Source organism: Myxine glutinosa, chromosome 7 (assembly GCF_964187855.1).
Source record: "Myxine glutinosa chromosome 7, kmMyxGlut1.1, whole genome shotgun sequence".
In the NCBI taxonomy this organism is placed as follows: domain Eukaryota; kingdom Metazoa; phylum Chordata; class Myxini; order Myxiniformes; family Myxinidae; genus Myxine; species Myxine glutinosa.
In genome coordinates this window covers 105,329,660-105,349,282 of record NC_136267.1, presented here as the reverse complement: position 1 = coordinate 105,349,282, position 19,623 = coordinate 105,329,660, and the positions used below count along the sequence as shown (strand labels likewise).

General features: G+C 48.0%; 2 protein-coding genes across 15 annotated transcripts in view; one reads left to right on the top strand and one right to left on the bottom strand.

Moving 5' to 3' along the window:
* LOC137431603 (autophagy-related protein 9A) overlaps window positions 1–5,700 on the bottom strand; it is a 102,698-nt gene extending 96,998 nt beyond the window's left edge. For 2 of the 9 annotated variants that reach the window (XM_068123114.2, XM_078782089.1), the window contains exons 1-4: window positions 5,506–5,677; window positions 5,291–5,388; window positions 679–820; window positions 515–558 (exon numbers count right to left, since the gene is read on the bottom strand). In XM_068123114.2, the coding sequence (XP_067979215.2) occupies window positions 515–558; window positions 679–784 (150 nt within the window). In that variant the 5' untranslated portion in view covers window positions 785–820; window positions 5,291–5,388; window positions 5,506–5,677. Of the gene's footprint in view, window positions 1–514; window positions 559–678; window positions 821–5,290; window positions 5,389–5,471 lie in introns of all 9 variants that reach the window. The other 7 variants (XM_068123113.2, XM_068123119.2, XM_078782090.1 and 4 more) reach the window with 6 other exon arrangements.
* A 792-nt stretch (window positions 5,701–6,492) lies between these two features.
* ABCB8 (ATP binding cassette subfamily B member 8) overlaps window positions 6,493–19,623 on the top strand; it is an 88,861-nt gene continuing 75,730 nt past the window's right edge. The window contains exons 1-3 of one of the 6 annotated variants that reach the window (XM_068123108.2): window positions 6,493–6,646; window positions 6,896–7,053; window positions 19,071–19,371. In XM_068123108.2, coding sequence (XP_067979209.2) covers window positions 6,977–7,053; window positions 19,071–19,371 — 378 coding nt within the window. In that variant the 5' untranslated portion in view covers window positions 6,493–6,646; window positions 6,896–6,976. Of the gene's footprint in view, window positions 6,647–6,666; window positions 6,712–6,751; window positions 7,054–19,070; window positions 19,372–19,623 lie in introns of those variants that run through there. The other 5 variants (XM_068123110.2, XM_078782083.1, XM_078782082.1 and 2 more) reach the window with 5 other exon arrangements.

Below are 19,623 nucleotides of genomic sequence, written 5' to 3'. Positions count from 1 at the left end.
AACAACAGAGTAGACAACAACAACAACAACATGCATTTTAAGGCCATTTTCCCTGCGAGAACGGGGGTTAGCCTTGCGGTCCCCATGATAATCTTCTCCATCTTGCCCTATTTTCTGCATCTCTCCTTGTTAACCCCCTTGCCCGCATTTCTTCTTCCACCATCTTTAGCCAAGTCTTTCTCGGTCTTCCCCGTCCTCTACTTCCTTCTACATTAACTTCCATCACTCTTCTGAAACAGTCACTTTCATCCTTCCTCAACACATGACCAAACCATCTCAACCTGTTCCTCTTCACAGCATCAATCACAGGCAATATTCCCATCATCTTTCGCAATTCATCATTTGTCTTTCTCTCTCTCAACGATACTCCGCACATCCATCGAACCATTCGCAGACAGACGCTAGAATAACAGAGGACAGCCAAGGACGGGTGGGATAGTAAGGATTGATAGGCACATACATGCAACATGAGTTCTAAATGACATGGGATGGGTGGGAGGCAAGGAAAGGATACCCTTGTGAAAAAATAATCCAGGTTTTCAATGTGATTCCACCGAGCTAGAGGAATTCATGAGGAAACAAAAAGGGGAACAAGCTGAAACAAAGTGCTACGCTTGTAAGAAACAAAGATCATATTGTAGTAAACATGGATATGCACCAATTCATAAAATGCTCTACCTTTATTGGCCTCTGGTACATGCACCAGCACTTCCCTCTCATTGTTTGGCGATTCCTCTTCATCACAAGATTCTAATCTGCGGTATCCAGTCTCAAAAGAAGACATCTTCACTCAAGAGATGCTCTTCAGTCTTTCGCATCCCTGTCAGGCAATTGTCCGGATAGGACAGCAGAGCCATAAACCATAGCAATGACGTCATGTCGAAACACTCCCTTGCAAATTAAAAGCCATATGTAACACAAATAAATGCTGTGTGGTGGGGTACACAACAACAAAATCAAGATTTGTTTTTAAATGGGACTCCAGGAAGGTTATGGTCACCAAATAGTCAGACACTACTTTTTAAAATCATCTCACCAGTAGCGACGTGAGAATAAATGTAAAGGTTATTATATTCACAAGTTGGGATCGGAGCCGCTTGTCTGTTTCAATTAAGGATGCAAAAGCATATTTTGTACCATGTTCAGTGTTCACCATACAAGGTAACTCATTTGGCGAGGCTACATTCAAGCAAATTAAATAAATATATACAATTGCAAATTACGACACTGAAAACGAACCAAACGTCAGTGAAAATGTGCTTTGTTATCACAAGGTTTCTCCATATCTGGAACAAACTGATCAAGTGATGCACACACGCTAGTATAAATAAAGGTCTTATTTATGTGTGCAAGTGGGTGTGCTAGTGCGTAAGTTGAGGGTAATTGAGATGAGAGTAAGGGAGGAAAATTTTTATATTTTGCCAAAGTGTACAAAAAGACATTTTAACCCTTTGAGTACGGGGTTTTTATTGATAAAAATACCCCCGGTACGGGATTAATTTGGCTTTACGGGAATGCAACCACGTACTGATGATCTATTTATAGGTATAGTCGATGACGTGTAGTAACGTCATCCGTACACAAAACTTTTTCGCGGGTTGCGGCACTGGACGTCATCCGTACTCAAAGGGTTAAGCGTTCATCGATTTCAATTAAAAATCTGTACACATGGACTCAAATGCAGCAGGAGTGACTCCAACGTAGCAGGAGTGACTAATGTAATAGGAGTGACTCCAACGTAGCAGGAGTGACTAATGTATAAATAGGAGTGACTCCAACGTAGCAGGAGTGACTCCAACGTAGCAGGAGTGACTAATGTATAAATAGGAGTGACTCCAACGTAGCAGGAGTGATTCCAACGTAGCAGGAGTGACTAATGTATAAATAGGAGTGACTCCAACGTAGCAGGAGTGACTCCAACGTAGCAGGAGTGACTCCAACGTAGCAGGAGCGACTCCAACGTAGCAGGAGCGACTCCAACGTAGCAGGAGCGACTCCAACGTAGCAGGAGCGACTAACGTAACAGGAGTGACTCCCAACGCAGCAGGAGCGACTAACGTAGCAGGAGTGACTCCAACGCAGCAGGACTCCCAACACAGCAGGAGCGACTCTAATGTAGCAGGAGTGACTCTAATGTAGGAGCGACTAACGTAGCAGGAGTGACCCCCAAAACAGCAGGAGCGACTCTAATGTAGCAGGAGCGACTAACGTAGCAGGAGTGACTCGCAAAGCAGCAGGAGCGACTCTATTGTAGCAGAAGCGACTCCAACGTAACAGGAGTGACTCCCAACGCAGGAGCGACGAACGTAGCAGGAGTGACTCCAACGCAGCAGGACTCCCAACACAGCAGGAGCGACTCTAATGTAGCAGGAGTGACTCTAATGTAGCAGGAGTGACTCCCAACGCAGCAGGAGCGACTCTAATGTAGCAGGAGCGACTAACGTAGCAGGAGTGACTCCCAACGCAGCAGGAGCGACTCTATTGTAGCAGAAGCGACTCCAACGTAGCAGGGGTGACTCCCAACACAGCAGGAGCGACTCTAATGTAGCAGGAGCGACTCTAATGTAGCAGGAGCGACTAACGTAGCAGGAGTGACTCCCAACACAGCAGGAGCGACTCTACTGTAGCAGAAGCGACTCCAACATAGCAGGAGTGACTCCAACATAGCAGGAGTGACTCCCAACGCAGCAGGAGCGACTCTAATGTAGCAGAGGCGACTCCAACGTAGCAGGAGTGACTCCATGTCAGACCTGCTGCATTGGAGTTGCAAGTGCTGCATCCACTTACAAGGCCTTACAGCTTATCCACCAACAAGGCCTTCATCCACAGGTTGATGGTGTATTGTTCTCCCTTCTGGGCTGACGCCCCTGCCACGTACCTTGCTTAGCTTGATGCTGTGAAATCAAAGGCTTCCAAGATTATTGGAATCTCTCGCAATGAAGCCGACTCTCTGGGCCTATCACTTTCCCATTGCAGACAAGAATGGTGGCCTATCTGTCTTCTATCGGATTTCTGGTCCTGCACCCTCTGCTCTTTTCGAGCTTTGCACCTCCCCCAGGTTTTTACAGGGTGCATGCAATCCACCATCAACCCCATTCCAGTGATTCTCCAAAAATTCAGAATCACTGCTCATGTCCATTTATTATTTCCTCCTTTTTCCCCACCCATGGAACCAACTTCCACATTCTCTTCAAGCTCATTCTTCCCTTGAAGTCTTCAAGGCAGCTATTCCCCATCCTCTCATATAATCATCATCATCTCATCACCCCCCATTTTAAAACATGATCTTTTCTACCCCTTTTGTATCCAATGTGTCTTAACCTATTACTCATTCTTCCGCACATCCCTCATTTCTCCAAGTCTCCCTCTATTTTGTCCATCCACCCTGCTTGTTGGTATGTCCCCCTCTATTTCTGCTGTTTATTTTGTTCGATTACGTCCTGCTCTGTTCCGTGTTCTTACTCTTCCATGAGCCTCGACCTTGTATACAAAAATATGTTATGAGTGTAATGCAGCAGGTGCGACTCCAATGCAGCAGGTTCAAATACCTCATATCCATTTAAAGTCATCACATGTAATAGCTTCAGCAAATCAAATGGAATGTACATTTCACAGTGAAGCACAAACAAAATGATTAAGATCTGGTTTACTCGAGACGGGCAAATGGAAACATGAAGTGGTGTCCAGGTGAGAAATATGCACAGTGTGCTTATACAGGGTGCTTGGTTAATGTCTGCCACCATGTCAGGTAACCAGGTAACGATGTAAAATTCAAAGCAAATACTGTATACACTGTGCGTAGTACAGTAGTGACAACCCAGATACATGTAGTACAGTAGTGACAACCCAGGGCCAGATACATGTAGTACAGTAGTGACAACCCGGATACATAGTACAGTAGTGACAACCCAGATCCAGAGCACAGTAGTGACAACCCGGATCCATAGTACAGTAGTGACAACCCGGATCCATAGTACAGTAGTGACAACCCGGATCCATAGTACAGAAGTGACAACCCAGATCCATAGTACAGTAGTGACAACCCGGATCCATAGTACAGAAGTGACAACCCGCATCCATAGTACAGTAGTGGCAACCCAGATCCATAGTACAGTAGTGACAACCCAGACCCAAAGTACAGTAGTGACAACCCAGATCCATAGTACAGTAGAGTAGTGACAACCGGGATCGACAGTACAGTAGTGACAACCCGGATCGACAGTACAGTAGTGACAACCCGGATCGACAGTACAGTAGTGACAACCCGGATCGACAGTACAGTAGTGACAACCCGGATCGACAGTACAGTAGTGACAACCCGGATCGACAGTACAGTAGTGACAACCCGGATCGACAGTACAGTAGTGACAACCCGGATCGACAGTACAGTAGTGACAACCCGGATCGACAGTACAGTAGTGACAACCCGGATCGACAGTACAGTAGTGACAACCCGGATCGACAGTAGTGACAACCCAGATCCCCAGTACAGTAGTGACAACCCAGATCCATAGTACAGTAGTGACAACCGAGATCCATAGTACAGTAGTGACAACCCAGATCCATAGTACAGTAGTGACAACCGAGATCCATAGTACAGTAGTGACAACCGAGATCCATAGTACAGTAGTGACAACCTAGATCCATAGTACAGAAGTGACAACCCAGATCGCCAGTACAGTAGTGACAACCCAGATCCATAGTACAGTAGTGACAACCTAGATCCATAGTACAGAAGTGACAACCCAGATCGCCAGTACAGTAGTGACAACCCAGATCCATAGTACAGTAGTGACAACCTAGATCCATAGTACAGTAGTGACAACCCAGATCGCCAGTACAGTAGTGACAACCCAGATCCATAGTACAGTAGTGACAACCCAGATCCATAGTACAGTAGTGACAACCCAGATCGCCAGTACAGTAGTGACAACCCAGATCCATAGTACAGTAGTGACAACCCAGATCGCCAGTACAGTAGTGACAACCCAGATCGCCAGTACAGTAGTGACAACCCGGATGCATACATAGTACAGTAGTGACAACCCGGATCGACAGTACAGTAGTGACAACCCGGATACATACATAGTACAGTAGTGACAACCCGGATCGCCAGTACAGTAGTGCCAACCCAGATCCATAGTACAGTAGTGACAACCCGGATCGACAGTACAGTACAGTAGTGATAACCCGGATACATAGTAGAGTATCCGGAATATAATTCCAATACAGAGAGGATGATCAAACACAAGACGTCATCAAACAAACCAAGTTAAATTAAAAAACGCACCTCTCGTCTCAAATAGTGAACAGAAGGAGATGAAGATCTGTGTAGAAAAAGCATCGCCACAAAAATCGCCTCAACATTCAATACACCTTAATACCCCCCTGAGACACAGGGAGGAAGGTAAACAAATACGAACATGTTCAGGTACGGCATGTCTCACATTCTATTTGTAGCTGTAACGTACCATATGCCGTCTGCGTTTCGACAGAATAACGAACCTCATGCGTGGTTATCTGGCGAAGGAAAAGCGGATTGACAACCTTACGTGAGCAATATTTCACAGGGCGACGGCCACCGACACAATGTTATAAACCGGAACGTCAAACGCAATTTCGCGGCCTGTGAGGGATGACTATGACTCCGTCAACATGAAATCACGTGACCGGACACGTTCCTTTCGCTCCGCCCAAAAGAAATGCCGTGTGGCTTTCGCTCCGCCCAAAAGGGACGCTGCGTGCCTTTCGCTCCGCCCAAAAGGGACGTTGCGTGCCTTTCGCTCCGCCCAAAAGGGACGCTGCGTGCCTTTCGCTCCGCCCAAAAGGGACGTTGCGTGCCGCTCGCTCCGCCCAAAAGCGACGCTGCGTGCCTTTCGCTCCACCCAAAAGGAACACTGTGTACCTTTCGCTCCGCCCAAAAGGGCCGCTGCGTGCCTTTCGCTCCGCCCAAAAGGGACGCTGCGTGCCTTTCGCTCCGCCCAAAAGGGACGCTGCGTGCCTTTCGCTCCGCCCAAAAGGGACGCTGCGTGCCTTTCGCTCCGCCCAAAAGGGACGCTGCGTGACCCTCGACGTGACTTTTTTTACTTTAATTTTTTTGGAGAAACATTGATACTCTCGTTTATGCTAGCTCTTCTAAAGGATATTATATAATATTACATAATACAGCATGGCCCCACCCACTCGAACATGTATGCAGGACTGCATGAAAGCCATGATGAAGCAACACCACTGGACTACATGTGTTCCGTAACCAAACAGTTTGTGGAGCGCTCGCCAAGTGCCTTAAGCACTCGAGCAAGCACTCCAACGAAACGGTTGATAGGGAACGGCTGGCTTGGCAAGCGACAGCAATCTGATTGGTTATTGGACAATAGTGTTTTAAACAACCTTCAGTTTTTATTTCTTTCTTAAAATTATCTCAAGACGAACTTGACTTCGAAAAAATAAAATAACAACCTCCCTCTCCTCCTCCTCCTCCTTCTCCTCTTCCTCTTCCTTCCCATTATTTTCCTGCCCCTGCTTCCCTTTCTTCCTCTTCCACCCCTTCTTCATCCTCCTTGTCCGTTCCTCTTTATTCGTTCTTTATTGCGTTTTCGTGTTTATGCCACAGGATTTTTAATAGCTCACGAATGGTTCCTTGGAGGTGTATAATTTGCTAACATCACAGCGCTGTTGTTTAGTTTCCAAATTATATAACTCTATGCACCGGTAATCTGTATGTCATCATACGCAAAGTAGTTATTACCGTACGCGATGTAGAAATTGTAATTATCTGTGGGAAATGCGATTAAAGGTGTGCACGTGAAAAATGGTCTTGTAAGTACTAAAGTAGGTGGGGTTTACGTTTACATCTAATGCGTTTCCTTGCTGTGTGGTTAACCTTGTTCTGCAGTGACGGTGCAGCGGTCTGCTCGGGGTCATTCAAGTCCTAACAACAACATATTGTTGAGGTTGAGGTGTTGTACTATTTGGGATGTACCTGCTGAGTACCTGCGTCCGCTTGTCCTTGCGAGCGCGCGGACAAGGTAACTCCGTGCCTTGCAGAGCTGTGTGAGTAATGTCCGTGGAACGTGCGGACGATACATTGGACTAAGCACACATGACATGGGCACCCGCACAATTTATATATACATATACTAGCCGAAACCCGTGGAACATCCACGGCAGGGAGGATGTGGTGTATGGATAGAGTGTACCATTATGGATGGCAATGGCATAGGGGAGCGCTCATGGGATCTTCTTCTTCCGTTAAGCTCAAATTTTTTCTCTTTAAGTTAAGTCCAATCAGTCCTCTCTGCTCGAAGTGCTCAGGCCATGCCTTCCCGCTCTCATACTTTTATTTCCGTTCGGTGTAGAAAGAGATTGACATATCGTTCGTCTATTTTCAGCCCGTTATTTTTAAGCTTCCTTACGTCTCGCCACCTGCTACACCTCTCTGAGTTACGAGGATTTATGCAACGCACCCCGAGTATCGCGACGTCACTCCATTTAACTTTATTAAAATGACGATAAAGACGTTTCCTTATATATCCTAATTTAAAATGTTCAAGGGAATAAAAAGACCATTTGGTTCACACCACCCATGTTCACACCACTCGACTGTCCAATCAGCGGACGGCTCGCTTCGCCTTCGCCCAGCAGACGCCAATATGATGGCGTCGTAAGATGGCGTCGTATCGGCAGTTAATCGGATGCTTTTGGGCCCCAACGTCGGCTAATTCAGATTTTTCGAGTATGGCTGTACGTGATAAACAAAGAGCGCGGTTCGTAGATCGTAAATCCATTAGTGCCGTGGGCATCGGGTCACTGGGTCCGGCGTAAAAGGGATAACAAAGTCGAGTCCTTACGCTATTATTATATAGATATATATATAGTCACGTGAAAAAGTAAGTACACCCCATGTAAAGTTTTGACTTTTTCAACGTATTTCAACACAGCTATTTGATCTTCATTTCAACAATATTGACAGATAAAGGTGATATAATATAACAAATATCATGAAACATTTACATTTTGTAGTCCATTGTATAATTTATATAAACATAAATGCAAATTTTGCATGTGGAAAAAGTAAATACACCCCTGTGGCGGGCACAAGGGTCAATAATTCCGCGCACCAGTGGGTGGCGCGAGCGTCCAGGTGGGGAAATAAAATACATGCCCCGCCTTTCGGCCGATCGGCCACGCCCGGGGGCAAGGCGTGGCCTCGGGACATATATGCGGGCTCTAAGTTCGAGCCCGCCCAGTGCTGATATGCGAGCTTGTAATAAAGACTTGTTTGTATCCACGCGTTGTGGCCTACCTCTCTGGCAATCGAGTCGTGTGTGCACAGCACCACACTGGTGACCCCGATTGGTTCAGCCGTTGCTGACCCCCGAACGCGCCTTGGCTACCAACGCCGTTGCAATCAAACTCCCGGAGTTTTGGGAAGCGCAAGCCGACGTTTGGTTTGTGCAGGCCGAAGCTCAATTCCAACTCCGGGGCATCACGGTGGACGAGACCAGGTACTACCACGTGGTCGCCGCCCTCGGGCCCGGCACTGCTGCCACCCTTTGGCCCTTTGGCGCCCGCCGGGCCCTTTGGCGTCCACCCTTTGGCGCCCGCCGGGCGACCACAAGTACGAGGCACTCAAACGTCTCCTCCTCGCCACGTTTGGGCTCACGGAGGTCGAACGTGCCGACCGCCTCCTGGACCTTCCCGCCCTCGGCGACACGACCATCCGTCCGGATGGATTTCATGCTGTCCCTGCTTGGAGACCAGCGCCCGGATTTCTTATTCCGAGCACTTTTCCTATGCCAGCTACCTGTACAGGTGCGCCTCGCGCTGGTCGGTTCCAAAATAACGGAACCCCGCACCCTGGCTGGAGAGGCCGACAAGTATTTCGCGGCCTGCGACACGCGGTCGGTGTAGGGTGCTGCCGTCGTGGATCCCGGCGCGGAGGCTACAGCGCCCCCTGCTTCCCTCGTGGCCGCTGCTACGCCCCGCCCACTACCGCCGCTGCCACCACCACCGCCGCCGGCACGGCCGCCGCGGGGGCCACCGCCGCAAACCTGGTGCTACTACAATGCCAGGTTCGGCCGCAAGGCTAAAACGTGCCGCCCGCCGTGTTCTTTTGACGGGTCGGGCCGGCGCTCACTTGCGGCCATGAGCGTCGGCCATTCCGGCAGCCTGCTGTTCATCACGGACACCTCGTCTGGGCGCCGTTTTCTTTGCGACACGGGAGCGCAGGTAAGCGTCCTCCCTGCCTCCGCGTCCGACAAGCAAGCCGCGGGCCGGGCAGCGGTCCGGCAGCTGACGAGTTTACCCGCCTCCTCGCCAGTTTACCGGCCCTCACGCGGCCCACCTTCTCAGCGGTGGCCGCTTTGCTTGCCGCCAACGGTACACCCATCCGCACATTCGGGAAGCGTTGCCTCTCACTGCGGTTCGGAGGGCAGTGCTTTCAATGGTCGTTCGTCACCGCCAGCGTGCCAATGGTCCTACTCGGCGCGGACTTCCTATGTGCGCATGGGCTGTTGGTCGACGTTAAGCGCAGACGTCTCGTCCAGGCCGAAACCTTCAGCTCGCTCGCTTGTTCGCTGAGCGGCTCGTTGAGCAGCTCGCTGAGCGGCTCACCGAGCGGCTTGCTGAAAGGTTCCGTCCCGGCGAGGTTAGTCTGTACGCTTCCGGCAGCGGACGAGTTTACCCGCCTCCTCGCCAGTTTCCCGGCCCTCACGCGGCCCACCTTCTCAGCGGTGGCCGTCAAACATGGGGTGGAGCACCATATCCGCACGGTCGGGCCACCGGTCTACGCCCGGGCGCGCCGCCTCGACCCCACGAAGCTCGCCGTGGCGAAAGCGGAGTTCGCCACGCTGGAACGGCTGGGTATCGTACGGCGCTCCAACAGCGCTTGGGCCTCTCTTCTGCACATTGTGCCGAAGCCCGGCGGTGGATGGCGGCCGTGCGGTGACTACCGCCGGCTCAATGATGCCACCACCCCCGACCGCTACCCGGTCCCGCATATCCAGGACTTTTCCACCCGGTTGGCAAACACGACCGTGTTCTCCAAGGTGGACCGCATCCGGGGCTACCACCAGGTCCCCGTACAACCGGACGATGTCCCAAAGACGGCCGTCATCACCCCTTTCGGCCTCTTTGAGTTCCTGCGGATGCCTTTTGGGTTGAAGAATGTGGCCCAGGCGTTCCAACGGCTCATGGACAGCGTCTTGCGTGACTTACCTTTCATCTTTGTCTACCTGGACGCCATCCTAGTCGCGAGCGCGTCCCGGGAGGAGCACCTGCTCCACCTCCGCACGCTTTTCAAACGCCTGGGCCAGCATGGCCTGATCATCAACCCCGCAAAGTGCCGCTTCGGCGTCGCCGTCATCGACTTCTTGGGGCACCGCATCACCAGGCACGGGGCCGTCCCTTTACCGGCCAAGGTGGAGGCGGTCAGGGGTTTCCCGCGCCCCCGCACGATCAAGGGGCTCCAGGAGTTCCTGGGCATGGTACATTTTTACCACCGCTTCGTGCCCCACGTCGCCCAGCTCCTCCGCCCCCTGCACGAGGCCCTCCGGGGCAAGCCGGGCAAAGGTGACATCGCCTGGTCGGAGCCGATGGCCGCGGCGTTTGCGGGCACAAAGCTGGCCCTGGCCAACGCCACCATGCTGGCGCACCCGGCGCCCGATGCACCGATCGGCCTCACCACCGACGCGTCGTACTACGCGGTGGGCGCGGTGCACGAGCAGTGGGTGCGTGGTGCTTGGCAGCCGCTGGCGTTTTTTAGCCGGCAGCTTCGCCCGCACGAACGCCGCTACAGCACCTTCGACCGCGAGCTGCTCGGGCTCCACCTGGCGGTCCGACCCTTCCGCCATCTGCTCGAGGGCCGCCCGTTCACGGCTTTCGTCGACCACAAGCCCCTCGTGTTCGCGATGGCCAAGGTCGCCGAGCCATGGTTCGGCCCGGCAGCAACGTCACCTCTCTGCCGTGTCCGAGTACACGACGGACATCCGTCACGTCACGGGTAAAGATAACCCGGTGGCGGATTGCCTTTCCCGGTCCGTCGCGCACGCGGTCCACCTCGGGATCGACTATGCCCAGATGGAGGAGGACCAGACTGCCGACCCCGGCGTCCAGGCCTTGCGGACCGCCGTCACGAGCCTCTGCGTCACCGAGGTGCCGTTCGATGTCGCGGGCGCGGCCCTCCTGTGCGACGTCTCCCTCCGCCGGCCTCGCCCCATCGTGCCTGCTGGCTGGCAGCGCCCGGTTTTCGACGCCATCCACGGTCTGTCCCACCCGGACACGAAGGCCTCCCATAAGCTCATCGCGGCGAAGTTCGTCTGGCATGGCCTCAGGAGAGACGTCCGCGACTGGGCCAGGACGTGCCTTGCGTGCCAGCGCACAAAGGTCCAGCGCCACACCCAGGCCCCGTTGGCCCCATTTACGGTGCCCGAGCGTCGGTTCGACCACGTCCACGTCGACTTGGTGGGACCTCTGCCCCCCTCGCGGGGGTTCACCCACCTCCTCACCATGGTGGACCGCACCACACGGTGGCCGGAGGCCGTGCCATTGGCGGCGACGTCTGCGGCTGATGTGGCGCAAGCCTTCATCGCCACTTGGGTTGCCCGGTTCGGTGCCCCCTCGGACATCTCGTCCGACCGTGGCCCCCAGTTCACCTCGGAGCTCTGGGGCATGGTGGCGTGAGGGCTCGGCGTCAAACTGCACCGCACCACGGCCTACCACCCCCAGGCCAACGGCCTGTGCGAGCGCTTTCATTGCTCGATGGCCGCGCTCCGGGCCAGCCTCCGCGACGGCAGCTGGACCGACAGGCTCCCCTGGGTCCTGCTGGGCCTCAGGACGGCGCCCAAGGACGACCTGTGCTTGTCCTCGGCGGAGCTGGTCTTCGGACAACCGCTGCGGGTACCGGGCGAATTTATCCCCGACTCCACGGCTCCTTGGTCCGCGGCGCAACAGCGCTCCACCCAGCAGGAGACCGCCCGGAGGTTCGCCCCGGTGCCGACGGCACACCACGGTTGCCCGTCCTCCCACGTCGCCCCGGAGCTTCGCACGGCGGAGTACGTTTTCATCCGGCACGATGCCCACCGGGCACCGCTGCGGCCCCCGTACGACGGGCCCTTCCGCGTGCTGGAGACCGGGGACAAACATTTCACCGTGGACATCGGCGGTGCCCCGGATCGTATCTCCGTGGACAGCCTCAAGCCGGCCCACCTCAATCTGGACCACCCCCCACAAGCAGCTCTGCCTCCGCGTCGAGGCTGCCCCCCGGCGGTCAGACCCCCGGCACCCCCCAGCCCCGCTGTCCCGCTACCCCCCAGCCCTGCACGCATCACCAGGGGGCGTTTCGGCCGGGTCATCCGGCTTCCCCGCAAGCTCACCCTTCAGGTGCGCGGGAATTCTGGGGGGGCGCGTGTGGCGGGCACAAGGGTCAATAATTCTGCGCACCAGTGGGTGGCGCGAGCATCCAGGCGGGGAACTGAAATACATGCCCCGCCTTTCGGCCGATTGGCCACGCCCGGGGGCAAGGCGTGGCCTCGGGACATATATGCGGGCTCTAAACTCGAGCCCGCCCAGTGCTGATATGCGAGCTTGTAATAAAGACTCTTGTTTGTATCCACGCGTTGTGGCCTACCTCTCTGGCAATCGAGTCATGTGTGCACAGCACCACACCCCTACATTTATCACTACTTCAAATACCTAAAATTAGAATCAGGTGCACCAGCTCAGGTGCAAATGATTAGAACATCGTTAGAGAGGATCTTGGAGGAACCTGTCTTATTTAAGCTTCAGACATTTAGTTTGGTTTGCTCTTTGTTGTTGAAGTGTGTGGCGTCACCATGCCAAGATCAAAAGAGCTCTGAGGCCTTCAGAAAGAAGGTTATAGATGCCTATGAGTCTGGGAAGGGATTTAAAAAGATCTCCAAACAATTTGAAATCAAACATTCGACTGTCCGGAAGATCATCTACAAGTGGAGAAGATTCCAAACAACTGCCAACTTGTTCAGGCCAGGCCACCCCAGCAAGTTTAGCATGAGAGCAGACAGCAAGATGCTGAAAGAAGTCTCTAAGAACCCCAGAATGTCATCACGGGACCGACAGGTAGCTCTTGCCACTGTTGATGTCAAAGTGCACGAGTCTACCATTAGAAAGAGGCTGCACAAATTTGATCTACATGGGAGGTTTGCCAGGAGGAAACCTTTGCTGTCCAGAAAGAACATCAGGGCAAGACTAAAGTTTGCCAATGAACACCTAGGCAAAGACCAGCACTTCTGGAACAATGTGCTCTGGACAGATGAGTCAAAGGTAGAGCTATTTGGCCACATTACCAGAAGACATGTTTGGCGAAAACCCAAGACAGCATTTGACCACAAGAACCTGATCCCAACTGTAAAGCATGGTGGTGGAAATATTATGGTTTGGGGCAGCTTCGCTGCATCAGGACCTGGGCAGCTCACCATCATATAATCCACTATGAATTCTTCATTGTACCAGAGGGTGCTTGAGGATAATGTGAGGCCCTCTGTCAGAGTGTTGAAGCTCAACCGAAGGTGCACCTTGCAACATGACAATGACCCTTAACATACCAGTAAATCCACCAAGGAATGGCTGAAAAGAAAGAAATAGAGGGTTCTCGAATGGCCAAGTCAAAGCCCGGATCTAAATCCCATCGAGATGTGGGGGGATTTGAAACGAACTGTGCATGCAAGAAACCCCTCAAACATCGCACAGCTGAAAGAATTCTGCATGGAGGAGTGGGCAAAAATTTCTCCCAGTCGATGTCAGAGACTGGTAGACAGTTATAAGAAATGCCTACTTGAGGTTGTTTCTGCCAAAGTGGGCAATACCACCTATTAGAGCCAAGGGTGTACTTACTTTTTCCACATGCGAAATTTGCAATTATGTTTATTTAAATTATACAATGGACTACAAAATGTAAATGTTTCATGATATTTGTTGTATTATATCACCTTTATCTATCAATATTGTTGAAATGAAGATCAAATAGCTGTATGTTGAAATATGTTGAAAAAGTCAAAACTTTACATGGGGTGTACTTACTTTTTCACGTGACTATATATATATATATATATATATATATATATATATATACTATATATATATATATATATATATATATATATATATATATATATATATATATATATATCTATCTATCTATCTATCTATCTGTGCAGTGTCTGTCTTGTCACTGAACTCTTCCCTCAAGCTTTTGTAAAATCGTACCAAACTTGTCTCTCCACCTGTCTCTTCTAAGTATGTCCTGAGGGAAAAAATTTTGAAAAAAAAATTTTTTTTTGCTTGAATCTTCAACTTCATTTGTTTATAAAATGTAATATCACATATATTACAAATACATTTGTGCACAATAATTTTGTATTATGATTAGTGTAAACCATGACAAAACAGCAACTCAGGTAGTCATCTATCTATATATTTACATATCTGTATCTATCTATATATTTACATATCTGGGCCGTGTCTGTGTTGTCACTGAACTACTCCCTCAAACTTTTGTTTCCGTGGCTATGAGGTGTTTTTAATCACGTGGTGGTGAGGTGTTTTTAATAACGTGGTTGTGAATTGTTTTTAATAACGTGGTGCTGAGGTGTTTTGAATTACGTGATGGTGAGGTGTTTTTAATTACATGGTGCTGAGGTGTTTTTAGTTATGTTATGGTGAGGTGTTTTGAATTATGTGATGGTGAGGTGTTTTTAATTACATGGTGCTAAGGTGTTTTTAATCACGTGGTGGTGAGGTGTTTTTAAACACGTGGTGGTGAGATGTTTTGAATCACGTGGTGCTGAGGTGTTTTGAATTACGTGATGGTGAGGTCTTTTGAATTACATGATGGTGAGGTGTTTTTAATTACATGGTGCTGAGGTGTTTTTAATTACGTGATGGTGAGGTGTTTTTAATTACATGGTGCTGTGGTGTTTTTAGTTCCGTGATGGTGAGGTGTTTTTAATTACATGGTGCTGAGGTGTTTTTAATAATGTGGTGGTGAGATGTATTGAATCATGTGGTGCTGAGGTGTTTTTAATTATGTGAGGGTGAGGTGTTTTTAATTACGTGATGGTGAGGTCTTTTTAATTACGTGATGGTGAGGTGTTTTTAATTACGTCATGGTGAGGTGTTTTTAATTACGTGAAGGTGAGGTGTTTTTAATTACGTCATGGTGAGGTGTTTTTAATTACGTGACGGTGAGGTGTTTTTAATTACGTGACGGTGAGGTGTTTTTAATTACGTGACGGTGAGGTGTTTTTAATTACGTGATGGTGAGGTGTTTTGAATTACGTGATGGTGAGGTGTTTTTAATTACATGGTGCTGAGGTGTTTTTAATTACAGCGTGCTGAGGTAATTTTTTTTTTTTTTTTTGTCAACCTAAATTGCTTATAAAAATGTAATATCACAAACACTACAAATCAATTTGTGCAAAATCATTATTTGTATTATGATTGATTTAAATCATGATAACACAGCAACTCGGGTGCAGTCATTATCCTCAGCGAAGATAAGCCCGTTCCTCTAATGATGCTTGGTGAGGCGAGGCAAGATAGTATGTGCATATAATATATATATATTTACACACTGCACCATCGATAATCGATACCTCCGATTGAGGTGAACAAAGACGAAATGTCTTTTTTGTTCAACATTCAGCAAAACTTGCAACTACAATTTACGCACTCGTGTTTAATCCCCTACTACTACTACTACTACTACTACTACTACTACTACTACTACTACTACTACTACTACTACCACTACTTCTACTTTTTCTTCTCCTACTACTTCTACTTGTACTTCTACACGAGGGGGTGTTCCGTTAGTAAGCGGCTTCCTTGATTCAAAGCGTTCACTCCAACGGAGCGGAGCACTCGTCACCACTTAACAACATGGCAGTCTCCATGGAAACATTGCTGGTGGGGGTACTGTACTCGAGCAAATGCTGGCTGGGCTGTCGTTTTCAGTTTTAGTCGATCCTCTTGTGACATCTTCCACAAATGATTTTATTGTGTTAGCGGCTACAGAGTACGAGGAAGAGCGAAAGAAACAAATAAATGGGGAGTCAGAGGAGTAGAGCCCTCTGCCAAGTTTATCTGTGGACCTACCATTGTGAATTTTGGGAGGGGTTTTGCATGTTTTTAGATCTTCAAGAATTAGGATGAAAAGTAGAAGAAAGTATAAAATGTATGTTTCAATAATGATGTGTATTCATAGCAGAGGTATGCTCCTGAAAATTTCATTGGTTGTCGTATCGTTTTGAATCAGACTACAGCGGCCATTTTTGCCATTGAACTGTACAAGACTGCAAGGATTATGGCTATTCACGTTGCACGCACCATTGTGTCGCCACCGCACAGCCATGTTGCTTGGCCCAATGACTGAATCTCCACGGCCCGCGTTGTGTTATGTTTGTAAGAAAATGTTCACATCAACTTTGACTTTCAACTCAAAATTAATATTCAACAGTCACAAGTGGGTTTTCTATTCAAAAGACTTTATACAGTTTTCAGTTGGTTCAGATTTCGTATTTACAATGTCTACAAATAATTGTGTTGTTGGGGACTAAGCGGGAAGCCCGAGCACAAATCCAAACTTCATCTCTCTTCACACATAAATTTTATGAAAATCCTGAATGAACGTCGTAACTTACTTTTGAAATGACTTTCCACATCCTTTTATCGAACGATTTGTACACACTATATGATGACAGTTGGGCAATGTGCAGCCACAGCAGTACAATGAGAGGTTCAAAGTCAAAGGACAGTACACGAGTCAAAATGTATCTGCTATGAGCGGGCATCCTAAGATGGCGACTGTGTGTCTGACGGACCGCTTGGTGGTGACAAATTTGCACCGCTCATCATCTTTCCAGTCTTGTATACAGTTCAATGATTTTTGCTTGCACCTGGTTGTCGTTAAAGGCGGCAAAAAGGGTTGGCATCAGGAAGGGCATCCGGCCGCAAAACATTGCTTCAAAAAGGGGACCGAAAAACAACAACAACCACGGTTCCCGAAAAAGGCCAACCCCCGCTTTGCGGGGAAAAATGGCCTCTAAAGGTGGTTATTATATATGTTTTATAATGAAGCACCTCTCTTGATCTCTTGCTCCGTTTGCTGAGCTGCAAGGCAAGCAGCTTAGAAAGCGGTTGATACGGAACGACTGGCTTGGAAAGTTTGGAAAGTAATAGCAAGTCGCTTGCTGACAGAACACCTCCCTACCCTTGAGTGCTTGCTCTGCTTGCAGAGCGGCTTGCAAAGCAATTGATACAGAACACCAGGTTTGGCACGCAATAGCAAGCCGCTTGCTAACGGAATAGACCCCGGCTTTCCAAAATAAGGGATTAGAGGTTTAAAGGCATATAAATAAAAATATTACGGGTTTTGCCGCCATTTTACCCAACGTCTTTTACACCACCTTATCTAATACGTTATATTATTTCTTTGTGTCTGTTATTTGTCCTTTATAATGCTCTTAAAAACGAAGTTTTCTGTTTGGAATGATTCTCCATTTTGTTTGAATGCCAGACAAGGCAGCTAGACTAAAACATTTACCTTCTCTATGTGCAATCAGGATAAGATTCCGTATAATTTGCCAATGTTGGTGTCCATGTACTGCTAAACTGCAGGTTTGTGTTCCGATTCATGTTCTGCAGTAATCAAAATATAAAATTCAATGGAAATTAAGTAGTTCCTCGATCAGACTGACGTCTGTAGACAGAGTGAAGCGATTTCTTGATCCACTTTTTGCTTCGTGTGCATGGAGTAATTAGAAATACAGGATGTTCAGGATTATATACGAGCTCTCCAATAATATATGGATGCAAGTCATCAGGCCCTGCAGATTTACAATAACCCATTTTTTACAAAACCCGAAGTTCTATATAATTGATATACAACCAACAGTTGGGTCTAGTTGAAAGTTTTTTTGTTTTTGTTTTTTTTTTGTTTTTTTTTCCCCCGAGATTAAAACAATTCAACACGAACACACAGGGATGGCACTGTACTTGGCAAAACAAAAATTAGTCAGGTTCACTATGTCAATAAATTATATTTTGTTCAAAATCATGGTAGATTAGCAAACCTATACATTTTTGGAAAGGTTATAGCATAAGGAAACTAAAAATCAATGTTTACATTTGGAGAGATACCTGTATGGCGGCCATTTTGGATTTTCAAAATGGCCACTGTAAAATACATATTTTGTTCTATTTCTGCCTCTAATTACCCTAAAAACTTTTTAAAATATACTAAACCTATATATTCAGAGACAAGGAATCCAATGAAAGTATCAAATTAGTGCTATGGGGAATGGTAAGACACGAATCAAAGGTTTTGAATTGCAAAATACTGTCTTTATATTCGCGATAAGTTGCATAATCAAATACATGTTATCATTTTGTACAGGCAGTTAATAACATCAAAATGTGTCACAATAATTCATATCACCAAACATACACATGCAGTCAGTATAACTTCACATCTACACAGGCAGTCAATGACAAAATATACACAGGCAGTCAATGGCATCAAACATACACGATTACAGAATATGCCATTTAGAGTTCGTCATCACTGTCCTGTGTGTCGTATCCGACAATATAGTCCGCATCGTTTTCACAGTCCGTTCCACACAAGCAAAGGTCGGTCAAATTGATTGGCAAATCGAATTGGTCGAATCGATCGAATTGGTCGAACGAAGCGATTGGTCGAATGGAATTGGTCGATTGGTCGAATTGGTCGAATCGAATTTGTCGGAATTGGCAAATGTAAACATTGATTTTCAGATTTTCCATGTAATAACGTTTCCAAAAATGTATAGGTTTGCTAATCTACCATGATTTTGAACGAAAAAACATAGTGAACCTGACTAAATGGTTGATGGAGGTTCTCTCTGCTCCGTCCTTTCTGGCTCGACTCTAGCGCAGCTCACAAACACTCTGGAAAGCTCACAAATGCTCTGTCTCCTCTTTTTCAACAATTGACTAAAAAGCAATGCCATAACGACATTTGCGTGTTTCTATAACCTCTCATTTCATACTTGCAGGTGTTTTTCTCTGAGTAAACATGGGCTGTATGGAACGCTTCGTTGTTGGACTGCACGTGCACAGCCATTTCTACGATGTTCATCTCGCATTCAACATGGTCTGGTCATTGGTGGTGGTTCTATGGGCATCGTTGTGGCATTGGGGATGAAATACAATCGCTTCCTGGCCCGTTGTGATGTTGATTTGAATAACAACTTTTACTTGACTCAAGAAAAGAGCCTGAAAGAGCCCGAGTTTAAATGGACTCTTCTATGGAAGTTTTTGAAGTCGGAGATCCTGCCTTTAATTTTGGCTATTATTGTAAGTATTTTCATTCTATCTCTAGTTGTATTATAATTGAGTGCTAGGTCTGAAGTTAATTTGACAGGAGAGCATTTAAAGTATACAAAAGTAAAACTTGTAAACATTGATGTATAATTAGATGGTAGATATGTTATTTATCGTTTTTTTTGTTGTTTAAAAAAAAAAAATTATTTCTTTTCCTTGCCATGTTGGTGAAAAAAACACTTGAGATTTACTTATTGTATGACTGATAGTTTAGAACGGAATCCC